A 20,960-nucleotide genomic window follows, 5' to 3' on the forward strand; every position below is an offset into this window, starting at 1 on the left:
TGAGTATTCCATTGAGAGTGAAGTTGATTCGTTATACAGCTGTCCCATCTACGTGTCAAAATCATTAGACCAGCATTCCGATATGATATCCCCATACTCATACAATAAGGACTTCAAAACCTGTCCAGCTTCTTGAGATCCTCCAATAGTTACCTCGAGAGATAGAAGACCCTTGATGAGACAATCGATTTGGTCATGCCATAGATCACCTGGGAGACAATCGGGGTCATTATCAAAATCCCCAATTCCAGCCCCCCCTCGAAAGTTGGAGTCGGGCAAAGTATACCACGGCTTTCTCGATACTCGTTGTCATGATCCTTGGAGTAACATGATAGGCGGTGATTGGAGCTTCAGACGCAAGTCCATTTTGAAGATTGAACGCCTCTTCAATGGGCAAATCAAGCACCCGTCTAGCTGTTTGTGCGACGGAGAAAGCCGCTTCGCGCTGATATCGTCGTATGATTTCACCGAAGTCTTGCGCATAGTCGTTGAACACGGAATTAATATGAGGTCTCAAAGAGTCTGCGAGGACAAGGATCCCCATATCCCATGGTACAACAAGGGAGACTGTTACCACTTATCAGTGAAGGGGACATGGATGGCGAGGTGTTAGGATCATACCGCAGGATACTCTTGATGGCATAGAAAGATCATAGAAAGCTCCTCTGCAGCGCTCGATGAAAGGTCGGACCTTCTCATTGAAAGTTCCAATCAGATTTACCACAGAATTGACAGAATCGAGAATTTCGGAACCAAGACCCTGGGGGTTCTTGTAGGAACGCTGAAGGTCATTCTTTAAATCCGCAATCCGCCTCCAAATAAAGAAAGCCTCCGCTGCCATCATTCGACATATTTCAGGGATTTTGCGATCGAATTCTCCCGGACTCTCCGAGAAAAATGTTGATGGGACTGAGTTGTCACGATTAAACGCTGGGAGGTCTTAGCACTGTTCTGTAGTCGAATTTCTTCGGTTTGATCTTGAGCTCACTATTGGTATTGCGAAGAGGATCTGGAAGTCGGCATTGATGATTTGACGTCAAAGCAGCTCCGGTGTCACGAATGTATCCACTCCAACGCACTAGAGTGAGGCTGGCTTCTGCAAGAGCAGCGTATTGAGAGAATGGTCCTAGGGCAGTGCAGTAATCCTGAACAAGCTTATCTAGTTCATGTAACTTCTGCAGACCAATAGCGAGAATTTCATGTTCTCTACTTGTCTCACTCGAAGTATTGCGAGCGCTGATTGGGATGGCGGTTCCGTCGAAGATAAAGGCTGCAAAAACAGCTCTAAAAGACCGAACAGATCTTGCCTCATCAATGGCCATCCGGGCTTGATTCCATGCATCGGCATAGAACTCACATGGCGAACTCCGTGGTGGCCTTTTCTCGTGAAGTCTGGCAACGGTGGCGTCACTTGGAGAAGCCCAACGATCGACTTCAGACCCAGTGCTAGGTAGCCACTGCAGAGCGAACAGTCGCAGTGCAGCTCTGAGGGCCGTGTCAGATCTTCGTTTCGAAGCTTGGCTCAGTCTATTTCCATAAAGATCCCCAAAATGGTCCAGGAACTTTGCACATCCCACAATCGTCATGCCGTTGCCTTCTCTGTGCGTCTGACCCCCCGAGAAGCCTGGTTTCATCCGAGCCTGTAATTGGTCCGACGTATTGAAGTAGTGCGAAGGAGAGCTAGTTTCATCTTTATCCGAGGGGGATAGATTCGTGGCTGGTGTTGGCCCATTCGAGCTTCCAGGCCTGCTGCTCTCTATCTCGTAACGAATTCCCGTTGCATATAGATTAGTGTCGCAGTCCAGGAACCGTTCCGCAGATCCAGTTAGAATCGCTTCGTATATGCTGATCAGTCGCTCGTCGAGGATACTGGCGTCTAATTTTGAATTTAATAAATGAATGGGGCTTCGGGGCGAGCTTCCCGGTAAAATTTCTCTCCTCAAGGGGAGACGCTGTACTGCCTGCAATCCAATCGGCAAAACAGAAGATATACTATCATTTTGCGACTCAGATGGGATTTGGGGGCCTGACAACGCTGGCTCGGGTGTAGAGGTAGAGTGTAAATCACTCGCCAAGTAATCGTCGATGTCAAAATTGAGCCACGCAACGAAATCATCATGGGTGTCTGTAGAAGTGAATTGAGATGTACTGTTCGGGGATCTTCGAGGAGTATCCACCGAGTCATCGAAGGGTACTTGGTCGTTATCAGCTGGAATTTGGTTGGGCCTTGAATTCAAGTTATTTTCAAGTTGGCGTTGTCGTCTTTTTGGTCGAGAGTTCACCCGGGACGAGGCGAAATTAAATGTACATGTATGCCCGAGCCGTGTGCAATGCGTGCAGGAGGAATTTGCGTCGGTGAATGTATGGGAGGAGAAAAAGCAGCGGCGTTTGGAGCGCCTACATGGATCGCAGCTAGAATTCTGTCGACGCTGCGGCTCCGATGGGATACCAGCCCCTTGAATCGACATGTCGGACAGAGCAAGTCGAATGTAGAGCAGCCTTCACCCCTCGGCGGGGCATATAAGCGTAATTATTAAGATGAGACTGTTACCAGCCCTAAGACCGACAACTTCGCATGATATGGTCAGAAGCTACTTCGATTACGGCTATTCGCGCGGATCCAAGCAGGTCCGAGTTCACTAAGCGATGCCTTGATGCCTGAATCATGACGCATCGCCTCAAGAGGTTCAGCTATTCCCCACCAGAAAGACCGAATTTCAAGTGGAAAGACTACAATGTCGCAGAGATCATAGGAAATTTTTCCTGGATGTAATTTTTTATCTCAAGAAACAATTAGTCCCGTTCTGATCAGATCGACCTTCCATCAACCTTATTGAGCTGTAACTTTTCGTAGTTAAAGTCATCCAACATCCGTACCTAGATTTCATTAGAATTAAAGTGCTCATGCGATCGGAGTTGGGAAAACCTACATTCACGACAATAACAGGATCCGCGCCCTCCGAAAGAAGAGGAAAGTTCTCTGGGAGGCGAATGAAGCAGCTACTCCCACACTCTCCACAAAATTGGTGCCAAACATTTTTCGTGGCGAATTGATACTCCTTCAGCGAATCTTGACCTTTTTCGAAAGTAAAGTCCTTGCGAAAGGGGTAAACAAGTAGATACCCATTCTTGGTGCAAATTGAGCAGTTACATGCATTCACGGGATACTGGAAAAGAGGGGGAGATATATTGAACTTGAAGCGCACTGTGCCACAATGGCACTGGCCAGTGTGAGAGGAGGATTCGGAGGTTGGGGCTGGTGGGAAAGGCATGATGATGATCAGATTCTCGAACTTTTTTTTACAAGGTACTCAAATTGGATTCTCAGGGGCTATTTAAGGCCGAGTATGCGGTGTTCTTGCTTTTTCCACTTCCGGATACGCAGCCTTGCGTGTCTTGAATTCGGCTGCGGCCTAGATTCTACCCCTCATTTAGTAGTAAATATCACTTAAATCCATTAAAGTTACCACGATTCATGCAGCCAACCTAGGTAGTAAATGAAGTTTTATCTATTGATGGATAGTATATACCACAGACTTTATTGAATACATGGCACCCTCCTCTGAGCACTCAATCAAGGGCTCCTGTTTAGACAACCCTTACTCTTTCGATCACCATGATGGATATTCAAGTTTCTGCTGATAGGACTATATGACTAAACAACTTGGTAAGAACTGGAGAGCGCGACTCAACCAGTCGCTGCACCACACATTGTTATAGCTAAATCACCTCGCCCGCCGCTCTTCGAACGCAATCCACAATATAGCTTGGGTTGCTCAGGAATGGTGAATGACCTTCATCGCATCGCTCAACATGAAATGCACCGTTTCCCTGTGCTACAATTCTCTCTTGCACACAAGCCGGCAAAGCCTGGTCCTTTTGACACACAATGTACGTGCTCGGAATCTCAAGATAAGCCGTGTAAGTGACTGGAACAGCTAATGGGGCAAGTGGAAATGATCCCAACAGAGAAATTGCTTCTTTCACATCTCCAGGGTCACAGTCATTGTACAGGGCAAGGCTGCAGACATCTCCATCGAGTACCATAGATCCATCCTAAGAAAAACGATCAGTCATTTTCAATACTAGATTCAATTTGACTCTTGGAATTAATCCGGTTCAAAGCAAAGTGACAATCATCATACCACAATTTGAATCCCGCCAAGTTTTTCTTGCAGCTCATTTCGCTGTTTGTCCAACTCCTCTTCTTCGGGGGTTGCTGGCACCATTTGACTTGCATAGCTTTGTCCTTTTGGCAAAGCCATCGCACACATATAGATCAGTTGACGAACTGAAGATTCGAGGCCTTGCTTCTCCCGGTCGTCCTTCCCAAGCCCTTTCACGGCTTCAGCCATGGCAATCCCGCCAAATGAATGAGCGACCGTAATGACGTCCTTGCCAGCATCAAGATACTTCAAGATGACACGACGGGCTTCTTCGGCATCCTTCTCCCAGGTCGAATGGGGCGGACTCGAGTCGATAGAAGGAAGGTCCACGCCTTCCACTTCATATCCCAGCTTCTTGAGTCCATCGATGACATAGTGATAGTGCTGAGGTCTGTGCCATGCGCCAGGCACAATGACGATAGCTGGTTTGGTCATTTCAAGGCCGGTAAAATAGTAGATGGGAAGTTGTAGAAGGGAAGTTGAGTTGATTAAATTGGATTCAGGAGATGCAAGAGCTTAAATATTTCCAATTTGTTCATCACCAGGCTGTCCAACCCGCTACTGTTTTGCGCCTGAAGGTGGGTAGGTCCGTTAAATCTTACAGTTTAACCGCTCTCATTGGCTGGAATTTGGAACGGAACCGATATACATCGGCTCCGCCATGCTGACTCCACTCCGGAGGGTAAGAATGAACAAGTCTTGCTCCTTTTGCGCAGAGAGATTTTTGCTGAGTTATTGTAGTGCGATACAGACTTTTTTTTCTACGATACAATTATGCAGGGTTGAAAGAAATGCGACAAGCATCTACCGCGCCAAATTGTATTTTGATCATTCCGGTGTCTGGTGTTTATATACTACTAGTACTAGTACTCCTTTCTCAAAATGGTGGCGGGTTCAGATCCAGTCCTTCCACAGTCAGCTTAAACGCATCATTTCTAGAATAGCTACCGGCAACATCCATGTCGAGTCTGCCACGCTCGCAATCTTCAAGGTCGATTTCATGGATCAGTAGGCCATCCTTGCTGGAAACATTGCTTGAGTCCGCCGATTGGAGCTTGTCATCAACGCAAGTCTCCCAAGTCGGGTCGGCAATAACTTCACCGAGTGGTCCGACGATGCAAGATCCGCCGCGACAAATATATCTCTCTCCTGTGTTCGGCAGTTTGTTAGAATATTGTGGTACTTCATGAAGGAGTCGTTGATGAGGAGAAATCTTACCGTCGGCTTTATCTTCGGGCTTCGCATGGTCGGTTATCCAAGAAGGAAGCTCATTGTATCGCACACACTGGTTGGCGGAAAGGACAAACGTACGGCCCTCGCCTCCAATGGTTCGCATGAGCGGCAACCATGTGTCACGGCTGTCAGCTGTCGGCGCAAGATAAATATTCACATTCTGCGAATAGAGGCTCTGACGAAGCAAAGGCATGAAGTTTTCCCAGCAAATTGCGAGGCCGAGAGTCAGCTTGACACCGTTAAGCTCGGTAGTAACGGCCTTCAGGCTGGAGGCTGAGCCTTGACCCCAGACAAGACGTTCGGAGCCGGTCTGAAAGATCTTAGCGTTGGCCTTCTTGATAAATTGGGTATATGGGGTAGAAAGGTACTTACAGGCATAACCTTTCGCCTTTTCCCGATGACTCCAGAGGTCGGATCCACAAACACAGCAGAGCAGTACAAAGTACCACCGGACTTTTCGATCAATCCAGTTGCAATGAAGACACCGGTCTCTCTAGAGACCTGTTCGAGGAACTCTCGTGTCCCATCTCCACGGCGGTCAGATCCCTTGGCTACAGGGAGCTTGCGCTCGACCCAGTCATCGCCTGCTCCGGCGGGGGTATCGCCGAGGTCCACGGCGGCCTTGAAATATTGGAGAAATTGCTCCCGGCCGTGAGGAGCCCGCGCACCAAATGCGGTGCCAAAATCGCAAGTTCGAGGATATCCTCCCAGATAAGCCTCGGGGAAGAGCAAGAGCTTCACTCCTCGAGATGCGGCATGCTCGGTAATGCTTTTTAGAGCGGCAAGTGTAGCTCCGAGGGATGAAAGAGTCCGGGTCTGCGCCACCGCGACGGTCAGCTTTTGAGGCATTTTGGTGGTTTGGAATTTAGTGAGTAAGTTAAAGAAGAAGATACCTCGCAGGAACAATATCTAAAATAGCTCAAAATCTCTGGGGCTTGAACTTCGGCAGTTGAAGTAGTCCACACGAGTCATCATCGGTGCGGGGACTCCGATGTGGGGTCTTCGGGGCCAAACGTCCGACAGCGTCGATGCTATCGACGTCCCCAGGTTCCATGGGATACAAGGATTACAAGAAGGCTTGAAGTATTTAATTAAGCAAACAATGCTGCTAGAATTCAGCCGAGCCAAATAAAGAAGGGAATATCAACGAGTCATTGAACGACTCATATTCACCTTCCAATCCCCCCCATGCTTGTTATCGGATCATGGAACACAGTCCCCGGAAACAAAGAGCAATGCTCGGAACAAAAATGCTCGGTACTTTCCTGAATCCCACTTTCTTGATCAACCGCTTGGTCGGAAATTCCGACAGGACTGGAGGGAAAATCTTCGTTGATCATCTCATCTAGCATCCGCAAAACTCCACGATTCTTGACAACGACTCTTAACCAATCCATTTGGGATTTGATACGAGTAACTGCATTCGCAGATAGACACCGTGGGATCAATTCCACGCTGTGTAGAGGAATTTCCTTGGTCAATATGTCGAATATGTCGCGAAGGGGCTCGGCTTGAACCCAACGCTCAGATAGAATTGCTAGGCTCGTTGAGCAGGCGCGTAATGCTTCAGATACCTCTGGAGAGCTGTATTCGGTTGATCGATGGGAGATCGGAGTCGCCCAGAAGCAATATAGAAAAGTGACACCAACATTAAACTGACTGAGAAGCTGCAACATATTTTAGTCAGATTCGCCTGGTCATCTTACTAGTATGGAATGTCTTACCCCAGGCCACAATTGGGCAGTCTGTCGATCCTTCTGGAACTCTCTGAAAGTCAACATTATTTGGACACTAGCTTTTACCGACCGCTCGCCGAAAATGCCAGACGCGTTCTCTTTTGTGGGTTGATGCAACAAGAGAATTGTGTAATTGTATGCCATGCCAACCCATCGATCACTCAAATAACCCCTGGATGATCTGTGGCTAAGCAATTGTATCTGGGTTCTCCAAGACTCTAGCTCTTGCAGCATATGCTGTCTCCATGTGGGGGAGGCATCGATCTTGTTGAAGTCAGATCGCATCATTGTGCTAATAATTCGCGATTGAATACATCTGCATCGTATAAGATGTAGAGCTGGGGATATATGCGTTCTTTGAGGCAAGTCAGATGCCTGAGCTTGGCCAATTATTGTCGTATCTGAATACAGATGGGTGTCTTCGACATTCGAGAACATCTGGTTGCATTAGTTCTCATGTGGATCTGATGTAGCTGCTTGTACTCTACCTCAACAGTGATATGCTCATCAATGAGATTGTTCGGAATGTGATAGATCCAGCTAATCAATCGATCTAACGCGTATGCAGACCAGAAAACCCTGCGGCGGATCTGTATTTCGAGCGAGAAAGCTGGAAACGGCACATTAGGCTCAGTTTCGGCCAGATGAAGCTGATTGATGGCACAGTGGCGCATTGTTGCTGACACCATCGACACAATCATCTGTGACGAGGGAGAATGAAGAGCATGCAAAGTCAAGACTAGATAAGCCTGCACATGCAAAACTGGACTAGAATATGCGAAAACAAATGGTAGAAAATTGATCGCCGTGTTGTACAATGCCTGGCATGTCTTCAGCTATTGCTCTATAAACTGGTAGAATAAACTTACTTGGGAAACGGCAATATCACTCTGAGATACTTGCGGAGTCAGAAGTATACTGACGGCTTGCACCTATTTTGCGGTTAATCACCATTGAAGCATAGCACGGGAACAAGGACCTATACCATCACCACGAAAAAGTCTTTCCATCGGTCTCTCTGATATGCAGTAGGCTCGGCTTTCCTGGATGCTTTCCATGACTGATACCATTCCAAAAATGTATCAACATGAAGAAAGGGATATCGTGGATTGACTCTTTGAAGATAAACCTCGATGAGCGCATTGCTCGCAGAATCAGAAAGGCAGATTGAATGCCTCGGGGAGTTTAATTGAGCTGCCTCAGATGAATGAATTCGTATATCGCGAAGACTATCGTTCTGAGGTGATTTTATCCCACAAGGATTTCCGCTTGAAAGAGCAGCCAGTATGCTAACCAATAGGGATGAATGGCCGCATTGATCGCCAGCTACCAGTTGCTGACCTGATGCTTCGGGACGGAGAAGGGAGGAAAAAGGAACATTGGAGGTCGGACATGTCGGGAGAATGAGATTGCGAGTAATTTCTGTTTCTGGCCTGGATAAACCTTCAGCTGACTGTTGGGAAGGCGTGCATATCCTGGGTGTGTGGCGGATTGAGTCTGAATTGGTTTGCAGTTCGAGGCCTTCGCCACCAATCCATGAGCCCCTTGCAGCACCATGTCGTACAACTGGAGAGTCACCCTGTGCTGTATCCAGCGATTGAGCTTCAAGCTGTGAAACTCTTTCCTGGAGAGATCGAGTATACCTACCAGAAACGCATTAATGGATAACGCAAAAGGATGACGTATTTACTTACTCGAGACTGAACCGGTGTCTCCGATCAACAGGATCGCTGGAAACACACTCTATTGAAACTCAGACAGGATCTCATGATGAACTAAACCCAAAAGTACGCCCACATACCTTTGTTCGCTTGGGTGCAATTCTCGCACGGCCGCGTCTCGCTGCACTAGTGGAATGTCAGCCTCGCCCATCGCTGATGATTATCAAAAGCTACTTTTTGTTTTCGTGATCGACACCTTCGACAAGACAATTTTTTCTGTCTCTTTGCTGGTGATTCCATACTCTTGCGCTGGCATGATACTCTCACGCTAATTTCATCACTTGTCGGACTGTCGGCTCCGACGATCGGGGTGAAAAGGGCCGTCGGGTCAAAATCTACCGATGACAAATTCCCCTCCGATCGGGATACATCACGTGGTTCTCTCGTCGTACTTTTGTATACTAAACCTAGACACTATAGCAAACCATTTACGGAGTACGGAGTACATTTGTGATGGATGTTGTAGGATTGGGGCCAAAACTTTCCAGGTAAGGATTTACAAATTTCTGAGACCAATCATGCATGCCACCTCAAAAGGTACTGACCGGTTGATATTAACAGGGCCAAAACAAGGCTGCGATTGGTGGACTTTTCAACTGCGGGAAGTATAGCCGAGTCAGCGAGAACTATCGGACAAGGCTGGGCTGGGCGAACAACCTTGGAAACTGCGAAGGTTTTGGACACGAGCACTGTACTCCGTACTTCGTAGATCTAGACCCTATCCCAAAGTGCCAGGGGCTGTGATTTCATCTGTACGACCCTCTGCGGAGTATGCACATACATAGGTCCTCTCAAGCTGAAACCTACCTCGCACCAAATTGTTTCGAGCTTAGACCCCTTCGGAGATACATTAACTCAAGCAGCAAGGTTCCAGGAACCAGGAAACCGGCTATGTTACACAAATTCAATCTTGACCCGGCAGGACTAAGAGATCCCGCGTGGGCGCACGGAGTCTGCGGCGGTGTGCTGAGAATTGCTTTTTTTTTTGCGAATCCACCTCTGATTCTGGTTGTGTCATGACAGCGGCAGGGAGATCTATCCTGCAGTGGGGCTGCATATGCTTGCTAAGTACCCCTCTACGCCATGCATATTACAGGTAAGAAGGTTGCTTTTTCAAATCATTATGCTTTCATGATTCCGAGATGAATTGGCGATCGGTGAACGCTTATTCTGAGTAGATGTGCATGTGCATGTGGTATCAAAATCAAAAAAAGTAAATCGCAAATCCTCCCAGTCCCGTCTTCCGTGTGGTTGTGTAATAATAATAGAAAAAAATCATTAAATCGTAAATCGCATGCGACCGCCAAATGTGAAAGCCATAACCATTACTTCAGAGTAAAGAAAAAATCCAAACAGTAGCCTTTCTCAAATTAGATAGCCCGAAAATTCCAACCCCAAAATTCCAAACCCAAAATTCACCAAAAAAAGAGTCCAAACGGGTTGCTCTTCTGGGTTCATGACTGCCTAGACAGCTACGGGTCCCTCGGGAACAATGCCAACTTGTGGCATATCGGCACTAGAGGGTAGCGGGCGTAACACAGACGTGGAGCCACCACCGCTTGGCAAACGTGATAGGAGGGATGCAATCATGTTACGATAGACGTTCATCTGGGACAGTTTGAAGCGCTGGATCTTGCCGCTAGGCGTGCGTGGGATCTCCTCGACGAAAATGACACCACCGTCCAGCGCTTTATAGCTTGCTAGACGCTGCCTTGTAAAGTTGTAGATCTCCTCAGCTGACAGTCGACTGACAGATGGGTCTCGTGATCGCACAATAAAAGCACGAGGTACTTCACTGCTGCGATCTTTCAAGTGTATACCTGTCACAGCGGCATCGCTGATCCCAGGGTGTTGCAGAAGAACCGCTTCAATCTCAGCGGGGGCGACTTGCCATCTGTTGCCAAACGTTAAGATTTCTTGCTCTTATGTTATGTGCCATGCTGGATCTTTGTACTTACCCTCGAACTTTGATGAGTTCCTTACTTCGGCCAACGATAGTATAGAAACCATTCTTTTTATAGGCAATATCTCCAGTATGGAACCAGCCCTGGGGATCCTTCGCATCAGTTCGGCCTTTGTAAGCCAGAAGTAACCCGGGACCCCGGAGTTGTAGTTCACCCTTCTGCTCATCATTTTGCACGAGGGAGCCATCGTCGTCAACCAGTCGCACCTCGTATCCCGAGAGCCGAGTGCCGATACTACCTGGATCACCATACTGACCGTAGCGAGTTTGGAAGGTTACTCCAACCTCTGTCATTCCCCAAAGTTGACAAGCGAAGGCCATGGGATGAAGATGATTGCGGAATTCAAGCATCGAAGCCGCATCTATAGGGGCTCCCGCGACGCCAACATAGCGTAGCGACTGCAGATACTCCGCGACGGGGTGTGAGCAACGATTCAAGGAGTGAACGATGGCCGGTACCAGGTAAGTCTCCGAGATCTGGTATTGATGAATGGTCTTGAGGAACTGCTTTGGCTCAAAGCGTGGCAAGACAAAGAGTGGGTGGCCATATCGGACGGGAAACAGATGAGTCCACAACGCACCAAATAGATGGAACATAGGCAGTGACATGAGCCGACTTGCCAAATAAGGCACCTCATATTGTATAGAGCGATGATGAGACACGATCGCATGATGTGACAGGATAGCCGCTTTGGGAAGACCACCGGTGCCACTAGTCGAGAACATGGCGGCGGGGGTATTCTGCGCAACCACCGGGTCATTGAACATTATCCAACCACTTTCACCAAAACCCAGGAGATGGGCCAGGTTCGAGTGTGGCGCATTCCCAACAGCAATCGAGTCTCGTATCTGAAATCCCAGCTCGAATTGCAAAAACAGCCGCGCACAGTGATCGACTGCTCGATCATCCACCAAACACACGCGGCTTGGGTGTATTCCTCGCTCAACAGCAGCACTGACGACCATGGGCAGGGCATCTGCCGTGGTGAGGATAAGCTTGGGCTCAGCCAGACTTATGATATGGTCCAGTTCTTGCGGTTGGCTGCGGGGATTTGATCCCATGTATACACCACCGGCACCGATAATACCGAAAAATAGGGCAGGGTAGAGGATCTAATGGAAATCGGACTGCGTCAGCATATGGCTAGATAATTCATGATTCGGGCTACCACTCACGCTGTTCCCCAAGTGCAGCAGCACGCAGTCACCCGGCTGCACGCCATATGCCTTGAAGCCGGCAATCAACGTCCGAACTAGCTGGCGAAATTGGGCGGCTGTGAATGAGCGTGAGGGATCCTCAGCGTCGATGAAGAGTGGTTGGTTCTGATTATATGGAGTTGGGCCACAAAAAGTGAAAGTCAAAAGATCTGTATAGGTCGTTTGTTGGAGAAAAGGATCTGCGACCACAGGTACGGGGGCCTGGGAAGTCCAAGAACCCATCGTGACGATGGACTGGAATGCACCAGGGTGACTCGGAGAGATTAAGGGACAGTATAAAATAACCCTTGGGAGGGAGAGACTAAGGAGGTGGTGACAATATGAGAAAGACGGAAGATGGGATGGGGTGAAGTGGGGGATTAGGTAGAATAAGTAATGAGTAATAAGTAAGATATTCCATTCACTACGAATACGCACTGGCATGTTTCTACTCAATACAAAATGATTTGATTTCCTGAAGCAAGCGCGATTCCTGCGAGGTGTGGAGGCAGGCACGACTGATTTGGAATATTTGGAATACTTCGCTTAGTCACGATAGACTCCACCCGGATCTCTGGTTCTACCGGTTCATTGGTTCCCTCGTTCCTTGGTTCAGCGCCCGCAGTTCTTCAACTTTACTTCTGGAATTCCAAAAGTACTACGGAGTACTAGTACGAGTACACACAGTATGCCTCAAACTAAAAACCACTCATATGGATTGAATTCTTATCTGAGCTCATCCTCTTTCCGGAGTTGTCCGACGAAGCTACCCTGTTTGGGGTCCGAGTATCTCCAGACCCATCAAACCCAACCCCAATGCCAGCCCCAGCTGTTCGGCTAGTACTACGGAGTACGCAGGAAAAAAGTTGTGATCGAACCCATAGCCACCGCATCGGTTCGTGGCTCCACCTGTTCGACGCTAACAACTAGTGGCGCAACTCATGCGGGTGCCACTAGTTTTGTATTGACGGCCAACCCCTTTCATGCTACTTGCTCCAGCTGAGCCACACCCTCGGGTTCCTTCTTACAAAATTGCGGCGCGTGTGCGCACGGAGTACGGAGTAAGTTGAACTAATTGGTGCTTTGCCCAGGAATCGGGATCTGCCATGATCGCCTTACCTGCTTCCTCCATCACCCCACAACCCATAAATTCATTTTTATTATTATTTTTTAGAAAAAATTTACCTTTGGATCTCTTCCTGTCAAGATCTGCTCCCCCAATGGCGATTGCCGATCACTTTTGGTCTAATCAATGCTTCTCCACGAGATGAAATCCGGTTCAGATCTGGGAAACAGGGATCAGAGCGTGGGCCCGGAGCGGCCCTCGCCCACTACCGCAGTGATGTGGCCACGGGCCAGCTGGGCCGTCTCTTGCCAATCGAGACCCTGGCTCTGTTTTGCATCAACCTTCCAGTGGTTCTAATCCGTCTCCACCCGGCGTCATGTCAGCCTGACGTCCCGCCGTCGATGCGCGATCGTAGAGCTAGAGTTCTTTCCCCTCTCCTGCCATGGCTCCGCAGGGCCGATTCGCAAAGTGAGCCCCGCCTTCCAGAGGTGGCAGATTGATTGCAAGCTGAGCTGATCCCACCATCTCGAGCGGGGAAAAAAGCCCAGCTGGAATGAACACTATTGAAACCCATTTCCTCTCCTCCCATGTGACGGTCAATCTGTGAGCTCTCATCGGTGGAGAAGATCAGGATTTCCGTGAGGAGAAGAGAGATCGCTGGATTGAAGGAACCTCGCTCCGCTCGCAACTAGTGATAACTGTGCGCCACCAAGACGCAGTGTGCACAACCCTCCCGTCCAGGACCGCGGGTTGCAGGAGGATCATGATCCACTCCGGTTATCGGGAAGCACTGTTCCTCCCAATGCATGGAGGTTGCCGCGGGGCTGATACCCCCACTGCCTGATATGATCGACTGCACAGGTCTCAAAGAAAAAGAAAAACAGACACTCGGCAGCGATGCAATGCACGGGAAAGATAGCCGCCACGTTCCAGGAACCCGCTCTATTGTCTCATTTTGCAGGGGGGAATAATGTTCCCTCTTTGAGACTAATGTTGCTTCTGAAGGATGCGTGGCTAACGCTAGATATCCCTCGTTCTCCGATTGCCCGGCGATGGAGTGTTCTTGCCTCCGGTGAATATGATTGGAAGCTTGCCATGCACTCATATTGACTGGGCCCTCGCTTGCATGCAACTGTTGCCCGGTAGGTCTCGCACTCCAGTGGCAACGTGCAGAATGATTGCGAGCAAGTCCATCCTGGTGCAAGACTCGGATTGATGATCGCAAAGGAAAGCCGTCTTTGATTGGGTTACATTCCACAGCGGGGACAATGGAGCCCTGTGCTGGCATCCATCGTTCCCTTTCCGGTCCACCCCGTTCCCCGACAAGTAATTGTCACAGTCCCACACGGAGTGGGTAATAACTCTCAGACAAGAACCCATCATGACTTGATCCATAATTGTTCGATCTGCTCCGATAGAGCTGAATGCAAGGGTGGAGGTGGTCGGCGATGAACCGTCATTGGTGACAAAAAAAGTACTGGACTCAGACCGGATGGAGCCCCGGTGATGATAGTGTCATACACACCGCATAGTGAAACCTTGAGGGAAGAATTGGCGAGAATAAAAAAAAAAGCGAACGAGGCTTGTGACGTGACCAATGCAGGTGAGAAAAAAAGGGAAGCCGCTAAGATATGAGCGTCCCTGGGTCTTTCCTGCTTGGGACTAAGACGAAGGCGAAGACGAACTATGTTGCAAAATCAGGGAAAGACGAAGGCGAGGGGAAAGGCTGAGCTAGCACAAAGTGCCAATCCAATATCAATAATTGGGAATATGGCAAAAGCTAGAGAGAGAGTGGGGGGTGTGGAGGGTAGGAAAGAGGGAAAGAAGGAAAGTAGTCATTGTGGCTACCTCTGCTTTGCATTTTGCATTTGCATCTGATTTGGGACAGTCGTGGTTCGTGCCTTCCCCAAGTCCGAAGCCGAGGCAGACAAGCCCAACTGGGAAAAGACTTTATTTCCATCAATCTTCCCCTTCAAGTTGGGTTTATATCGGTCGAGTTACCAACTTCATCTCCTCTTGCTCTCCTTATTTAGTCATCTTTTGAACCGACTCTGCCAGGCTTTCCTAGCCATGTCAGTCTCGGAGAAAACTCATCATTCCTTGCCTTCGCCCATGGCGAAGGCACTCGTCAGGGAATCACCTAGCCATAGTGAAGAGACTCTCACTGATGGCAGCTTTGACGAGAAGAAATATCACGGCCGAGACATCCGTGACTCGATGGGCTCAGGTTCCGATATCCCGACCCCAGGACGGACTATCGATGTTGAACCAAGGGATCTCGAGGCTCAGGCCATTCAAGGTCAGCCTAAACGATTCGCCAATATACGATATGCAGTTATGAGTATATATCGTCGACTGTTCACACTGGTTTTCTTCGCAAATGTGGGAGTCTTTGTCTGGGTCATGATCTCGGACCACAAGCTTGTTACCCTGGTCAATGCAACGGCTGCCAACCTTCTCGCATGTGGGCTTGCACGCCAGCCACTAGTCGTCAATGCTATTTTTTGGGTGGTGTGTTGCATTCCTCGGTCGGCACCGTTTGTCTTGCGCCGTTGGGCGGCCAAAGCCTACCACTATGGTGGCGTGCATAGCGGCTGTGGGATAGCAGCTTTGGTCTGGTATCTGGGCTTCGTTAGCCTGATCTCGCAGCAGTATTGGGGGCTATCTGCACCCGCAGCTGATGCATCAATTGTCAACTTTTCAGCCGCTCCCATCACGCTGGCTTACATCATCCTCACGCTGTTGGTGGCGATTCCCGTTGTGGCACACCCCACGTTGCGGATGAAGCGGCATGATTATTTCGAACTCACCCACCGTTTCTCGGGGTGGCTGGTCATTGCATTGTTTGTTGCGCTCCTGATGGTGTTTGCGCATGAGATCACGCAAGCCGAGGGTCTTGCATTGGGTTATTTCCTTCTCAGATTGCCCGCCTTTTGGTTCCTGGTGGTCACCGTGATCGCCATAGTTCATCCATGGTTGTTGCTGCGTAAGGTGCCGGTACGGGCCGAGGTCCTTTCCACACACGCCGTGAGGCTGCATTTCAACTATCGACCCACCTCGTTCGGCAAAGGTATCTCGCTCTCAAGACACCCTTTGCGTGACTGGCATGGCTTTGCAACGTTTCCCGACCCCACACCAACGGACAAGGACGAAACTCCGGGCTTCTCTTGTCTAGTTTCGAAGGCAGGGGACTGGACTACCGACTGCATCCAGAGCCCGCCAACCCATCTATGGAAGCGTGGGGTGCGCATCACTGGCTTTGCATATGCCATGCGTGTCTTCCGGCGAATCATCGTCGTGACGACGGGATCTGGCATTGGCCCCTGTTTATCTTTCCTTGGAGACGAAAATCGACCAGCTCTGCGTGTGGTTTGGCAGACTCGAGCGCCACTCAGGACATACGGTGAGGGAGTAATGGACCTTGTACGCCGAATGGATCCCAGTCCGATCGTCATGGACACGAATGTTTGTGGACGCATCGACATGGTTCCCATTGTACAGCGTCAAGTCCAAGAATTCGACGCCGAAGCGGTGTGCGTGATCAGTAACCCCATGCTGACACGCCGAATTGTGTATGAGCTCGAGGCGCGCGGGGTCCCAGCGTTTGGGCCGATTTTCGATTCATGAAATTCCTTTTGATTTGTTTTCTGATCAGTTTTGGTCTGCGTGATTTTCATCGGTGATTTTGTTTCAGCCAGATATCCTTTGCAATCCAGGATGTTGGGTGTCGGTGTGTTGAGTTTGGGTAATTTTCGGATTTGGTTTGTTTTACCTTGATACCACATTATTTTTGGCGCTAGGTTTTTTTTTGCTCCCAATAATATTATAAGTTCATCTCAGGTTCATATTCAGACGTTGGCTTTGTCTCCTCGTTGAGTGGGATGGGTTTTTGTCATAATGAGTTCGGGGGCCCCAAAAGGTGGGTTGCCTCCCCATAAGAAGTCTCCTCGTTATGATTTGGAATCACGGTCGGTAGGGCAGAGAGGGGGCACATCACACCCCACTAATCGGGTGTATGATGTACGTACATAAGGCAACCATGCAAACAAAGAACAGAATTTTGTGGCAACTCGTGTGATACGTGATATCCGTACTTGAACAATTCCAAATCGTCCGGCTCCACACAAATGTGGGGGCCGCGCATGATTGGCCCCTCAAATTCGCCGGAAATCAAGGGTCGGGCTATTTCATGAACGTTGGTATCAAACTCTACTTATTTGTCGAGGCCAGCAAGTTTTGTTTCACCAGTCTTGAAGTTCTCTAGATTAAAAGGACTCTTGTTTCGGCCGTGGGTAGATGGCATGGCATATAGATGCTGCGGTAAGACCCCCGCTAATGCATCAATTAGAAGCTACTCATGTACGAAAATCAAATCACACTGTCCTATGGCAAGCTTCTTTTGCTTAGTGCTGATATCTCCCACGTTCAAGTTTCCTTGAGGGGTTAAGTGGGAACTGTGCTGTGATGCTGTATCGTAATGTTGGCTTTTGTCTCAAACTTGAACAAATTGGGCATAGCATTCCAAGGCCTACGGATATGTTGGAGTTAAATCCCGAGGTTCGGAACCCTGCAATGACTCTGAGTGGAAAAATACTATGTTTATAAACCTGGAAAATAATTTTACGTACGAGCGTTTCCTTTAAAATTAAGGTCGTTTGGAAGGAAGTTTAGATATGCTACCTACTGGTATTCACCTCCGGGTCTATACAAACAATATTATTTCGGTTAATGTCCTAGTAGTACATATTGTAGTGAGTATCCTGTCCCGAAAAGATGTTGGATGATCAAACTTAATGCTAGTATTCAAATGGGGTCATTCGATGAATCGTACTTAAAAGTCTATGGTGGGATGTTCTATCCGAAAACTCCAAGTCGAGTTAGGTAAAAGAAAACTCTGTGAAATACTAGTACACAACATGATATTTCTATGAGAATATATTTACATATATTCATATTCTGAAGGCCGAGGCCGTTTATCCAGACCTTTGATCTATCATTCTACAGCCACTTAGTCTCATCCGCACCCAGAGGCTTAGGCATTATATCCCAACCAACTTCAACACCTTGGATCGAAGCAGAATGTCGAATGGCAGTCATCTTTCCAAGGCATGTTTCACGGGTCTCCAAATATTCCTCTGGGATATCGTTGGTGCTTGTGAAGTCCGGTGTCTGGAAAATTTCACTTGAGAAATATGAGCTGATCTAGCCTCAGAGGGAGCCCCTACTCTTATTCTGGCAAATGCGCCTATTTGGAGTTCTATGAGGTTTGAATTCAGCCCCTCTTCACCCCTAGACATATTCTTCTGCTAACATGGAAGCATTAGCTCCTCGGTATTTCTGGGCCCTTGGAGGAAAAGCAGGTCGAGGATATTTTTACCTTCCCTGATCCCCCATTGTATGCACAACGTCAGATACACGATGGATCGGTTTACGTACCAGAAGAAAATATTCTATTTGTGGCCGAGTTGTTTTCTCCCAAAGAAGGATACTCTATGGAGGCGATCCCCTACATTTGGAAGGTGGACATCACAGATCTGGTATTGCCAAACATAAGCAAAGTGTATCCAAACCCACCCTTGACAATTGCCAACGGAGCGTATCACTTCAATGGATCCGTGTACTGGGCCCAGGAGGGAAACATGACCACTCCTAGCTCCATTGTCCGGATGGATCCTCACACCCTGGAGACCAAAGTTGTCAAGAACAACTTCTACGGCCATCGATTCAATTCTATGAATGATATCGTTATCTCTGAAGAGGGTGTTGCATACTTCACAGACGGATACTATGGCTGGGACAATTTCAATGACACACTTTTTCCTGAACTTGCCAATCGTATCTACAGGTGGGACATGCACACGGGGAATATCAAAATGGTTGCTGGCGCGGTCGAGGGTGCGTTCTTTAATCCCAACGGCCTCGCATTCAATCACGATGAGTCCAAGCTCTTTATTTCCAACCGTGGGAATTCTAGCTCGGATCCCGATGGTGCTCGCACAATCTATATCAACAATGTCACCTCTGACAGTCTGACAAATAGAACTATGTTCTCATATTCTGACACTGGATTCCCAGATGGTATCAGGACTGACAAAGACGGTCGAGTCTATGGTGCCGTGGTCGGATCAGTCGACGTGTACAATTCTCACGGCACATTCCTTGGGCGGATCAAGGTAGCCGATGGCGATGTGGCAGTGAGCATGGCATGGGCTGGCAACTGGCTCTATATATTTGGTCGGAATAAGATCTACCGGGTTGAGCTGGCGACTATGGGTCGCTAACTTGACATCCTGATCTTGCTTACTTCATTGATCGTTAGATTAGAACTGGCCTCGACTGGTCAGCATAAAATTATCTATCTTCGTTTCCTTAAATTTTGCACTGGGACTCTTCAAGTTTAGAAACGCTTGTCTGCCACGGCTCCAGAGGTATCTGAGCAAAGTGCAGATGAGTAAGAGGTATCGATAAACGTATCCAATTCCGCATTGATCTACGGCTTCCGGGGAATGTCCAAATTGCTATCTTTTCTTGCTGTCCGATAGCTAGTTCCATATAATTTAAGCAAACAGAATACCTATTCCACAAAGGATCAATTAGCTTCGCTTCTTGAATAGACTAGTGGCATTCTTGCGACTTACTCCTAAGTATCAACTGGAGTCAACACAAATAGCTCATTGGGGCTCTGGTCCCATTCAGCGGTTTGGAGATTCTCAACATCAGCGCGCAAGAAGTATCCGCTTTCCTTTGAAACAAGCTCATAACTTTTTTCACCAGCTAGCTCAGCGACGAAAATCTGTGGCTCGTCTCCCAAGAAACAAGGAGATTTAATTTGTTCTCCACAGTTGATATAACCAGCACTAAGAGTACTGTTGATGAAGAATTCACGCCCATTGCCGGATTCAAGGAGATTGAAGTACCAGGCTTGGCTTCCATATTCGTCGTTGTTGAGAGAAAATATCAGGGATGTCCCATCCTCTTCGTTTACATTCAGAAACTTGTTGCTTTGAAGACTTGCGGACCCGATCGTATAAAACCCCTGGTCAAGACCGAAAACGGAGTGGCACAGAGCTGCCAGGGCCCCAAGAGCAACGAATGTCTTCATGTTGAGAAAATATTAATTTGGAGAAAGGAATATGTGGATTGACAATTTTGGAGTTGCTTAAAATGCTGTGATATGGCAGCCACAATTTGGGGATTTCCTTCTCATTTATAACTTTGCTATGTTTATGTACAGGGTGACTATTTTGATCGAGGATCTCGTGGCAATCATTGAAACGTGCATAGACTATTGATCTGCACATTTTAGTGGCTGCATTCCGATATTCTATTGGATGTAAGTGTTACACAGCTCTACCCCTTCATGCAGGGGATAGATCTACAGATTTCACAACAACCGAGAGCACGCCGATGACAGACAGCAGTCGGTGGTGGCTGGCAGCTTCTATATTGGTACTGTTGCGTATTAACAAAAATCTGGAGTATCGTCAATCCTGGTCAATAATTTTTGAACGAATTGCGATCGACTTTTGGACCTGAATATCGTTGGTGATCAAGCAAGACATGAGGGATCAGGATGGAATGGGACATCCAATCAAGTCCTTCAAAGGTCGTCGGGCATTTGCATACTTTTGCCTGACTGTAAATTTTTGGGCGCGTGCTGCTCCAAGTTTCCGTTCTCGTGTTATGCAAGTCCGCCCTCGAGAAATGGCATAGGATCTACATCAGTCCAGCCACCCAATTCCAATAGAATATGCAAAGAGAATCAGCTTGCCGATCAACTTGGAAATAGTGAGCGAAATATCAAGCCACACTTTATTGGATAATTATGCAATGCCAAGTAACTGACTCGGTATACGCCGATAGATTAGTGAACTGGTA

The 20,960-nt window shown here is 48.1% G+C and overlaps 7 protein-coding genes across 7 annotated transcripts; 2 read left to right on the plus strand and 5 right to left on the minus strand.

The window, feature by feature from the left end:
• Positions 1-232: 232 nt before the first annotated feature.
• On the minus strand, positions 233-4,601 carry N7481_010686 (uncharacterized protein; the record flags this gene model as incomplete). The annotated part of the gene is made up of 7 exons (XM_057269905.1): positions 233-567; positions 622-930; positions 989-2,226; positions 2,819-2,877; positions 2,931-3,128; positions 3,730-4,056; positions 4,146-4,601. 7 exons carry the CDS (start codon positions 4,599-4,601, stop codon positions 233-235), a joined length of 2,922 nt encoding a protein of 973 aa, XP_057117079.1.
• A 442-nt stretch (positions 4,602-5,043) lies between these two features.
• Positions 5,044-6,248, minus strand: N7481_010687 (carbon-nitrogen hydrolase family protein; the record flags this gene model as incomplete). Its single annotated transcript, XM_057269906.1, has 3 exons — positions 5,044-5,315; positions 5,385-5,709; positions 5,772-6,248. 3 exons carry the CDS (start codon positions 6,246-6,248, stop codon positions 5,044-5,046), a joined length of 1,074 nt encoding a protein of 357 aa, XP_057117080.1.
• A 320-nt stretch (positions 6,249-6,568) lies between these two features.
• On the minus strand, positions 6,569-9,112 carry N7481_010688 (fungal specific transcription factor domain-containing protein; the record flags this gene model as incomplete). Its single annotated transcript, XM_057269907.1, has 7 exons — positions 6,569-7,066; positions 7,124-7,573; positions 7,624-7,971; positions 8,005-8,067; positions 8,121-8,778; positions 8,937-9,009; positions 9,031-9,112. The coding sequence occupies 7 exons, from the start codon at positions 9,110-9,112 to the stop codon at positions 6,569-6,571; spliced, it is 2,172 nt and encodes a 723-aa protein (XP_057117081.1).
• A 1,208-nt stretch (positions 9,113-10,320) lies between these two features.
• Positions 10,321-12,259, minus strand: afeA (adenylate-forming enzyme AfeA; the record flags this gene model as incomplete). Its single annotated transcript, XM_057269908.1, has 3 exons — positions 10,321-10,750; positions 10,815-11,932; positions 11,996-12,259. The coding sequence occupies 3 exons, from the start codon at positions 12,257-12,259 to the stop codon at positions 10,321-10,323; spliced, it is 1,812 nt and encodes a 603-aa protein (XP_057117082.1).
• A 2,935-nt stretch (positions 12,260-15,194) lies between these two features.
• N7481_010690 (integral membrane protein TmpA) lies at positions 15,195-16,709 on the plus strand (the record flags this gene model as incomplete). The annotated part of the gene is made up of 1 exon (XM_057269909.1): positions 15,195-16,709. The coding sequence occupies one exon, from the start codon at positions 15,195-15,197 to the stop codon at positions 16,707-16,709; it is 1,515 nt and encodes a 504-aa protein (XP_057117083.1).
• A 1,865-nt stretch (positions 16,710-18,574) lies between these two features.
• On the plus strand, positions 18,575-19,363 carry N7481_010691 (SMP-30/gluconolactonase/LRE family protein; the record flags this gene model as incomplete). Its single annotated transcript, XM_057269910.1, has 1 exon — positions 18,575-19,363. One exon carries the CDS (start codon positions 18,575-18,577, stop codon positions 19,361-19,363), a length of 789 nt encoding a protein of 262 aa, XP_057117084.1.
• A 359-nt stretch (positions 19,364-19,722) lies between these two features.
• Positions 19,723-20,184, minus strand: N7481_010692 (RICIN domain-containing protein; the record flags this gene model as incomplete). Its single annotated transcript, XM_057269911.1, has 1 exon — positions 19,723-20,184. One exon carries the CDS (start codon positions 20,182-20,184, stop codon positions 19,723-19,725), a length of 462 nt encoding a protein of 153 aa, XP_057117085.1.
• Between the last annotated feature and the right edge of the window lie 776 nt (positions 20,185-20,960).

This window comes from Penicillium waksmanii (assembly GCF_028829765.1).
Source record: "Penicillium waksmanii strain IBT 27052 chromosome Unknown utg000009l:1.0-4314994.0:1.0-4318279.0, whole genome shotgun sequence".
Taxonomy (NCBI): Eukaryota; Fungi; Ascomycota; class Eurotiomycetes; order Eurotiales; family Aspergillaceae; genus Penicillium; species Penicillium waksmanii.